Genomic DNA, 10,514 nt, shown 5'->3' with positions numbered 1-10,514 from the left:
GCATAGATAAGACATGTTTTTTTATATATTGTTTTAATTTCATTTTAATAAATCTAATGACCTTGCCACACATTCAGAAGTGATAATTGATTTGTATTTGTAAGAGCTGATAGATCTAGAGGTAAAACGATGAAGAGATTACTCGATAGACAGAAAATTTATCGGGAACAATTTTGATAATCAATAAACCTCGAATCATTTTATTAGTGAGTGATGACAACGTGCTCGTTCCACCATTTGGGTTCAAACTAAAATATCTCAACAACTACGGGATTGATTGAGATTGAATTTGGTGCCGATATCCATGGTGCCCAGAGAATGAATCCTGATGAGTTTGGACGTCTTCTGTATCACCGACAGCAGGTCAAACATTCATGGTGCCCCGATGATGTGTCCTACTGACTTTGGTGATCTGATTTGAATTTTCCTCTTGTGCCACCATGAGGTTCACATTTGTGGTGTTGAGTGAAATGTCTTGACAGCTATTGGATGAATTGTCATGAAATCTGGTGCCGACACCCTTAAGACATCACATCACAGATTTCAGTTTGTCCACTGACTTTGGTTTATGACTAAATATCTGCCAAACTAATCACATTCCCATCATCCTCAGCTGTACTTTGTGTTTACAGCTAATTGGCAAATATTCACATCGTGTTTAGCTCAAATCACCTGCTGTGCCTAAATACAACCTCACAGCTGATGCCAACAGAATTAACAAGCTCATTAAGAAGGCTGGTTCTGTTCTGGGAGTCAAACTAGAGACTCTGGTGGGTGTCTGAGAGGATGAAGCTGCAGAAACTTCTCAGCGTCATGGACCCTGCATGCCTCCCTAGAAGGACATCAGAGCCCACGCAGCAGGAGACTCATTACTCCTCGGAGCAGGAGGAGATCCTTTCTGTTGCTTTAACTCCTCACTTTGCAGGGAGATCACCTAAAAACCCTTTCAGTAAGAACAATAAGTTATAACATTCGACGGGCTTAAACCAAATATGTATATATATTATATAAGTAATTTACTATGTACTTTGAGTGCAAAATAGGGTGCAGTATCTTCACCCCATCTGTTTCTGCTTCTATCAGTACTGTGGCCTTCATTCTATTATTTCAATATTAATAGACTGAAAAACAATGAAAACTGGGTCACTGGGGGGGGGGGGGGGGGGGGGGGGGGGGGGGGGGGGGGGGGGGGGGGGGGGGTGTTGTGTAACATGCCGTTAGGGTATCAACATGAGAAGGTGTGTGTCCTGTAGAAAAGTGGGTGTGCCTCCAGCACTTTTTTCTGCACAAGTTTGAAACTTGACAGAATCACACAGGCTGAGTGTTTGACAGACAAACATGTTTGTCTGGTTGATATTTGCAGCTGCTTTGTTTGGCCTTTTATTCCGCTATGCTTACTTCTTCCAGGATCTCCAAGACGTCCTAAATAAATTCAAAACAGGGCGTCATATCTTCAAATACATGAAGACTAATTACACCGTCCTCGACCGGTTTTTAGACTTGGTGCAGACGCAGCCACACAAGCCTTTGATCCATTTCAAAGATGAGACTTATTCCTACCAGGACGCAGATGAGCTCAGTAACAAAGCCGCCAGAGTCCTCCTGCAGACTGGACGCGTCAAAGAAGGAGACACGGTCGCGCTGTTCGTCGGGAATGAGCCGATATTTTTCTGGCTCTGGTTGGGTTTGGTGAAGCTCGGATGTTCTGCAGCTTTTCTTAACTCCAATATCAGATCCAAGTCGCTGTTACACTGCTTCAACTGCAGCGGAGCGAAGACTCTGGTGGCAGCTGAAGGTAAGATTTCATTCATGTTTTCAGAGGTGGAAGAAGAGTTGAGAGGATTTATGGAGCAATACTTCTAAAATACTCTGTTACAAGTAAACGTCCTGCATTCAAAGTACATTTAGCTGATAATACTTTTATTTAATTATGAAAATTGAAACTTTTCTCTATGCATAAGGCTCTATTATTATTGCAGTACTTGTAATGTTGCCGCTGGTTGAGGTGGAGTTTATACTATATACTGTTAGTAATTTAATCTATATCAATACATTATATTTTATGAGCTGATATGTGTTTTATGCAAAATCTTAAAAAGTTAAAAGTGCAATATTTCCCTCTGATATAGTGGAGCATAAGTACAAAGTAATATGGAAGTAGTCAATATGTTTGTACTGAAGTAAAGTACAGGATGTCCTCAGTTACTTTCCACCACTGATGAGATCTAACATAAAGGTCTGTAATAAGGGTTTCAAGGATGGAGTCATGTTATGCAACCTGAAAGTAACAAGTCAAAATACAATTTACGATTTTGATCAATGTGATGGCAGTCCTCAGATTAAAGGATGGGTCTGCAATTTTTCAAGTCTCTCTGAAGACAACAGTGAACACCGACTGGGATTTTAACGTTGATTTCTAGTTGAAAACTGGGTGATATTTGGTCTGAACATCTTCTCAACCAGCTAAAATGTGGTTACAATATCGACATATCACAAAACACACATTTGTTTAATCATTTTGATCATTTCTTCAAGTATTTCTCCAAAGTCATATTGCACTGGAAGGTGAAATGTGGCCTACACGAAGACGTGATTTCAATGCATTTAATCTTTCGTATAAAATGTCATAAATATAGACCTATATATTAGGGGTGGAGCCAAATCCGAATACGGTATTTGGAAAAACACAAATAGTGGGTTTTTATGAATATTAATTTCATACAAATAATTTTATTATTTGTTTTCATCATGTTGCCATCATTTACCAGAGGCAAACTTCAGGAATTTGTGATTATTCTGTCGATGACATTAGATGAGGATGAAGTGCATTTGGTGTAAGAAAGAAATGCAGCAAGGATTAATCAAAACATTAGGAGAAGAATACAGATTGAGAATACAGCATGTCTTCTTTGGTCATTCTTTATCTTTGTAAGTCCTTCATTTGCAGAGAACATGTTCTTTGGGTTTTATTTCCAGAGTTACAGGATGCTGTGGAGGAGGTCCTGCCCAGTCTGTTGGAGCAGCAGGTCACTGTTTTCACCCTGGCTGACAGATGCAGAACAGCAGGTGTGGAGAGCTTCAAAGACAAAATGAGCCAGGTCTCCTCTGAGCCTCTGCCCAAGGATTTAAGATCACATTTAACCTTGCAGAGTCTGGCACTCTATGTGTACACATCAGGGACGACAGGTAAACTGCATCGGCTGTTAATGTTCAGGATACCACCGTAAAAGGAAGCTGTTTCTACACTTCATGCACCTTTTTAACTTCTCTTCAACAGGTCTCCCTAAGGCAGCGGTGATCACTCATAGAAAACTGTGGGCCATGTCTTTTCTTCAGTCTACAGCAGGAGTGAACAACAAAGATGTGGTTTATGTAAGCCTCCCTCTCTATCACGTCGCTGGCTTCATTGGATTCACCGGAGCCCTCCAGAGGGGTACGCACACATTTAGGTTTACATTAGACAAGCGGTGAAACAAAAGTTTGAACAGCATCAGTGATTATGGTTGTGTTAAAGTGGACAAAACATGTTTGTCGTGATTTGTTTTCTTGTCATTTATATACTGTTATAATGTCGGATGTCTATGTTAAACATAGTCAAAGTTCCAGGTGAATGTATGTAAAAATGCTTCCTGCAAGTCAAAAGTTTCAGTCTGCTCTGAACCTCTACTTCTCCATCAAACTGATGTCAGATCGTTCATGCCCACAAACAGCCGTCTGTTCCACAGTTGCTAAGGTTGTTCCACTGCTGTTCATGTTGTCCGCTCGCATATTTCAGATCCGATTCTGGCTCAAGCATGTACGGATATATAATTGAGAAGTTTATTATTTATATTATATATGTATATATTTATATACATTGTTTAACTTTGTTAAAATAACAAAGGTTTAAAGTTCTGATAGCATTGCTGTAGTGGATGCCGATTGGTGTCTTGATATGAAAATAAACTCCAGGAACATGCTTCATTTTTTCAGTATCTGTACAAAAGGTGCAGACTTTGACTACACAGGCGATACTTATTAGTAGGATCAATCATTATTGGTATAAGGATCAATCATTATTGGTATTAGGATCAATCATTATCGGTATTTTCATGGGATTTGTTGACAAGAAAAAATTAAAATATTACCAGTTTTATCCTTTAAGGTTGTTATTTGTCATCTTATTGCTGTGTGTAGGTATCACTGTTGTTTTGAGGAGTAAATTTTCGGCATCTCAGTTCTGGGACGACTGCAGAAAATACAACGTCACTGTCATACTGTACATTGGTGAAATTATGCGTTATCTCTGCAACACACCAAAGGTACGCACTGCATGTCACAACACTAATATTAAAGGTACTGTCTCTCTGAAGATCACCAGGAATTAAAAAGTTCCCATGTTTCTTACAATTTTCTTCATTGACAGAACGTCAATGATCGAAACCACAAAGTGAGACTTGCAGTAGGCAACGGGATCAGGTCAGATGTCTGGAGGGAATTCTTACGCAGGTTTGGAAACATTCAAATCAAAGAGTTTTATGCTGCAACAGAGGGGAATTTTGCTCTGATGAATTACATCGGCAAGATTGGAGCCATTGGTCGAGACACCTTTTTCCACAGGGTAAAGTCCATGTTTCATTTTATGTCATGAAGTAAAAACTGTTAATCAATAAGCAATGTTTGGATTTTTTTTTGTTTTGTTTTTGTCTTGCAGAGGTTTTTTCCATATGCTGTGATCAAATATGACGTGGACAAAGAAGAACCTTTGAGGGATTCATCTGGTTTCTGCATTGAGGCTGCTAAAGGTGCATTAGTACCAGAGCTGTAGATTTTTATGGGTTTATGGGCACCTGAAGTGCACTTTACATTTATAATTAAAATTTACACATAGTGAGTTTGTAAAATATGAATGCCAATATTTTTTAAGACTCAATATCCTTATATTTGACATTTTTTAGGCTCAGAAAAATTAACACATCAAGAAATAGAACAGGTTAAAATTTATCCCCCGTGGAGTAGAGAAAAATATTAAAGAAACCACTTTTAGACTGTAATTTAGAGAAACTCCAGGACATAAAACTGTTTTAAATGAACAAAGAATTTTACAAACAAAAAAAGTGCTGATCATGAAAAAAATATCCAAAGTAATAGATGATTTTATATTATTTCCAGGTATGAAAATGTGGCCTGTAGGGGCTGCTTGGACCTTTTTTTTTAATCAATATTTCTAAAATCCTGCCCATAGTCCTAATATGTGCTTTTCAGTACAGTATTCAGTGTCTCTAACAAAATACTTAAAGATCCCCTTCAGACATGTTTTAAACATTACTATTATTTATTTTTCCCACAAAAAAGCTCAGTCAAGTTGATACATCACACATGTTTAAGTTGAATACTGGACTAAGACTGGCTTCAAAAACTAGTTGTGATGTCTTAAAACTGTGTTTAACTTGGTTAAACTTGATTTTCGGTGAGCACATGGAAATTTTCCACCTCCAGTAGATGAATGTAAAAACATCCAAGTAAAGTAACAATAAGCTTTAAATCAATTATTATACCTTTTTATATCTTGCATCATCATGCACAGGGAATGTTTTCAAAATGTAGTAGTTTGTTACACTGTAGTGTTGTAAAGATCTTGTATATTACACCACAAAAGAAGTGGTTTATTTTTTTTAGATTATGCTTAAAAATAGTGTGATCACACACACACTCTCACACTGGTTCCAGAGTGAGTACAGGATCGCCCTACATTTAACTTCCCTCAAAGTTTAGCTTCCTTGTATTAACTGTCCTCAGGTGAGCCTGGACTTCTGGTGTCTGAAATATCAGTGAGAGCTCCATTCTCTGGTTACGCAAGAGACCTGCAGCAGACTGAGAAGAAGAGGCTGCATAACGTCTTGAAGAAAGGAGACGTGTACTTCAACACGGGCGACCTGGTTCTCATTGACAAAGATAATTTCATTTACTTTCAGGATCGTGTTGGAGACACTTTCAGGTGAGTCCATCTTTTGTTTCAGTCAAATGTAGCTTATTAACCCGATTGCGCACAGCCTGGATGTTTGTTTTTGTTATTGTCAACAGATGGAAAGGAGAGAACGTGGCTACGACTGAGGTGGCGGATGTCATCACACTGGCTGACTGCATTAAAGAAGCCAGCGTGTACGGAGTTGAGGTGCCAGGTAACTTTCACTGTTTATCTTCTTTTTTTTTTGGTCACAGGTGCATCAGCAAAGAGTCTTAGCAGGAATAGTGAAGGTAACTTTACTTCAGAAACATGGACAACCTCAGCTTTCACTAAAAAGTCATCTTTGTTAGAAATGATTTAGCTGTTGACATCTACTAACACACAAACCCACTTTCAGCTGAAACTTCCCTCTGAAGCTCTGTGCAAATAAACAGGTCCAAACTGAACACTATGTTGCTGATGCAGTTAACACTGATGTGGAGTATCTTGTTAATGTACTATGATTATAATTTTAATTAAGAGTAGATTAGCGCGGAGAAGCTAAAACACCTCATTCCTTGTTTATTCCAGGATCCAAACCCTGAATCTGTCACAACAGACTGATGAGGACAGTCCAGTTTCTGAAGCAAAGAATATGCAGCCTTTTTATCCCAAACTTGAAAGACACAAAAAGTCTTTCTTCCGCAGCTCAGTATCATATATTCTATTGTGCATCAGTCAGTTGTTTAATGAAGCATTCAAGCTATGTCTGTCAAATTTAAAGTCAGTAAATATCTTATGACCGCCTCATATTTACCAGGTATTTGCACTGAGGTGATCAGTCAGTTGAACTAGACCAATAAATATACAACTACAGGGTGTAGATGGTTAATGATAGATGTAGACTGTCCGGTTCCAACTTGCACTATAAACTTGGGTATAATGGAGGTTGCCTCCCAGTGTTGTTTACACTTCTTAAGTCAATTGAGGTCAATTTCTTCATCATAAACTTTGACCACAATATTTAACAAATCTATTACTCAGCAAGACCAATCTGGGGAGAAGGAGCATAAGGTTCATCCTGGCTCTCCCTTTGTGGACTGTGTCTCTCAGCGAATCCCACCCCCTGAACTGGGACATAGTTTATGTAAAGTTCCAAAGGACAGTGGGGCAACACAGAGGATGAAGTTCAAAAAAGTGAACTGTTACCTGGATGGGATGGACAACATGGCTAGACATGTAGATTGCAGCATGTTAGGACACACAACTCCATTCAGAGTGAACCTAAACTGAATCGACAACAATGAAAGCAAACACTTAACTGCATTGACAGAACAATTAACCTGAACAAAAGCAGCTAATTATAGCGGGTATCAGCGACACCATGTGTGTTCAGTCTGGCTGAAACCCGACACTGATGCCCATGTGACCACCAGTTTGCCCAGTACCACCAGCACTGTGACTCTATCTAGATTAAAAGGGCACTCCAGCATTTTAGTAGTAAAGATCCCCTCCAGACATGTTATTAAGCATAAAATAACAATTTGTGTCCTATATGGTTTTACTACAAAAAAAATACAATTACCTCATTAAAATCCTTAAAATGACTCTACTCCTTAACTGCACAAGATGTCTCCTACTTCACTGCCAGGTCCATTCTGTGTTTATGCACTTAAGGCTTCAGTTTTCCACATCACACTTGTGTAAGTTACATACCGGACCACAACTGGCTCAAAATTATGTTAATTAAGAAAGGAGGTTTTTTTAGTTAAGACCTCCTTTCTTCTCTTTGTTAATTAAGAAAGGAGGTCTTAACTAAATAAGGAGGACTTGTGAGAGACAGATTAATAGAAGAGCGGACAGAATCTGTGCAACATTGGGTGAGATTTTGTGCCAAGTACGAGTCAAACTCTGGATCCTACATTTCCCATAATGCAACACAATTGCATCTTTCATTAGACCCTTCTACCTGGTCAAAACAAAACAAAACAAAAACAAACAAACACATGTCCCCAGTTTGTCATGCAAGCTTTCTGTTATAAAATTGTCTAAGCCCAAGCAGAAGTAACCCTGATGACATCACTATGACATCATTAGGGTTATTTTCCCCATTTGAAGTTCCTCCAGAGCCACAAAAGATACACATACACATTATACAACTGGTATCACAGGCTGAGTAGTGCTCGTCATGTTAACTAACTTCATGTGTCAAATTGGTGTAGTGGCCCTTTAAGAGGAAGTCTTCAACAAATCTGGATGAACATTTAATCAAAAATGCTTTGCCTCAGTAAGTTAACGTCCCCTGATATTTTTCTTTTTTTAATTTTCACAGGTCAGGAGGGGAGGACTGGAATGGCTGCTGTAATTTTAAGAGACGGACAGATGTTTGACTCCGCAGATGTTTTTAAACATATTGAAAACTTCCTGCCAGCCTACGCAAGGCCACGTTTCATGAGGATTCAGGTACGTTTACTGCAATTATCTTATTTTCACAAAGCATTCTGACAATTTCAGCCGTGGTATTGAGAGCCATATTTGATTTTTAAATGTAAAAAAAAAACAAACAACCAATACTTAATAATACTGTGATTGGTTACAGAGTTCCTTGGAAGTTACAGGCACATTCAAGCATTTGAAAGTGAAGCTGATCGAAGAGGGCTTCAACCCCGATAAAATAAAGGACCCAGTCTATTTTCTGGATGAAAAGGAAAAGAACTATGTTCCACTCACACTGGATATATTCAACGCAGTTACATCAGGGAAAATGAAAATTTAAAGTGGTTTTTGTTGCCTCTTTGTTCCCTCTGTTAAAGGAAAAATCCACCTGCTCACACATCAGTGTAACACATCACTCATCGGTGACGTTCAGTGCATTTGAGGGTTTATTTTGTGATGAAGGGTTATAATTTATCATTGTGAAGCTAATGTCTGTATTTGCACTAAAGCAGTGATTTCATACATATATCTAAATAACTTAAATTCTGCTTTACAGAGATCATGGTTGACTCATCTGTTAATGTTTAGAAACATTTGTAACACATTGGATTTAATAGTAGTTTACTCAACCGACTGGTTTGTTATTGCATAATGGTGCATAGTGATGCATAAAAACTGTATTTTTCATGTACCTCAATAAACATTAATCAGTGTCCTTTCAAAGCACAGTTAAGTTTTTCAGATCGATATGACCCACCAGCTCCCAGAGTAGAAATTGCTTTTTGACTCTCTGGTCGGCTGCAGGGTGACCCAGGTTGTGGTGCCTCTGGAGCCGACAGAGGATCAGACCTTGACAGCTAAAGACACACACAGGGGACTGAAGTCGGGCAGCTCAGACAGTGGGAACAACCTCATTAACCACACGATCACAGATGTTAAAAAGGGGATCAGGAAGAGGAAATTACCTTAATTCATTCAACTTTTATTATAATGCAAATGAACCGTCCACCATATCACAAATAATTTTAATGAACAATCTGTGATCCCTTTCCTGAGGGGTTTTCTTGACCTGACCTGACCTGTAGAGACTGTCAGAGGTGTTGATTTAACTTCATGGTCATTTCAAGACAGTAGTTTGTGATTTTAGCTAAACATCTACCAGTTTCAGTGTTGTTGAGTGTCGATATGTGTGAAGCTTTATGACTTAGATGATCCTTTGACTTTTCTTCTAATGCCACCAATTGTGCTACACAATCCTTGACAAAATGCATCAAACACACTTTCCCCCTTCACCACAATATACACATCAAAATGTAATGCAGTGTTTGTCAGTGACACAATGTCAATTTAGGCAGCGAATGCATGAAACCACAGTAACAAACACAGCTGCACACAGACATGTCATACAAGTGTATAGTTGAAAACCACCTACAGCTTTGTGTGTCAGCTTTTGAAATCCACCATCATTACAAGTGAGATTTCGGCAGTGGTGGAAAATAACTAAGTACATTTACTCAAGTACTTTACTTAAATAGAATTTTGAGGTACTTGTACTTTATTTATTTCCATTTTATGCTACTTTATACTTCCACATCAGCACATTTCAGAGAATGAATGTTCTTCCTGTTTTCAATAGTGTGTGAGTCAGCCTGATTTGGTGCCTCTATCCTTTATAGATATTTTTCAGACACATTCAATGATCCACCCATATAACACCATTTGTGTTAATAATTTGCATCCTCGAACATGTAGAACAACTCTTTGTCAATGTTTTACAGACAAATTGAAGATTAAAGCTCATTTAGTGAGTTAAACTAAGTTGTATTTTGTATGTTGTGTTGTCGCTATTTTTGTTATTAGCGATTGGCATGTGTTTATTTTATTGTTGGCGCATAATAATTCAGTTACTCTTTTCCGTTCTTGTCTTTTTCTATTTTCTTCTTCATATAAATAAATTAGAATTTTAGATGTTTTTAGTGAGATGTCTTTAAAAGCCCTTTTGGGTTTTGTTTTTTTTTTTTAAATCTCACCAGCACAATTTTTTTTGTGTCTTGTTATTTGTGCAAAAAAAAAAAAAAACTGCTGCATTTATCCTGTTGGATAAATAAAACCTCTGGCAGTCTCACAAAAACCGAATATCATGATCATCATT

At 38.1% G+C, this 10,514-nt stretch overlaps 1 protein-coding gene across 2 annotated transcripts; it reads left to right on the top strand.

The window, feature by feature from the left end:
- Window positions 1-739: 739 nt before the first annotated feature.
- On the top strand, window positions 740-9,085 carry LOC122985633 (very long-chain acyl-CoA synthetase-like). 2 transcript variants are annotated; one of them, XM_044356457.1, is made up of 11 exons: window positions 740-949; window positions 1,499-1,795; window positions 2,977-3,186; window positions 3,278-3,433; window positions 4,177-4,301; window positions 4,406-4,600; window positions 4,694-4,784; window positions 5,779-5,977; window positions 6,064-6,161; window positions 8,259-8,389; window positions 8,526-9,085. In XM_044356457.1, the coding sequence occupies exons 1-11, from the start codon at window positions 787-789 to the stop codon at window positions 8,700-8,702; spliced, it is 1,842 nt and encodes a 613-aa protein (XP_044212392.1). In that variant the 5' UTR covers window positions 740-786; the 3' UTR covers window positions 8,703-9,085. The 2 variants fall into 2 exon arrangements, with proteins under 2 accessions (XP_044212392.1, XP_044212393.1); XM_044356458.1 differs by having other exon boundaries at window positions 862-949; window positions 1,408-1,795.
- The last annotated feature ends 1,429 nt before the right edge of the window (window positions 9,086-10,514 follow it).

Source organism: Thunnus albacares, chromosome 7, assembly GCF_914725855.1.
Source record: "Thunnus albacares chromosome 7, fThuAlb1.1, whole genome shotgun sequence".
In the NCBI taxonomy this organism is placed as follows: Eukaryota; Metazoa; Chordata; class Actinopteri; order Scombriformes; family Scombridae; genus Thunnus; species Thunnus albacares.
This window is presented reverse-complemented; position numbering and strand designations above follow the sequence as displayed.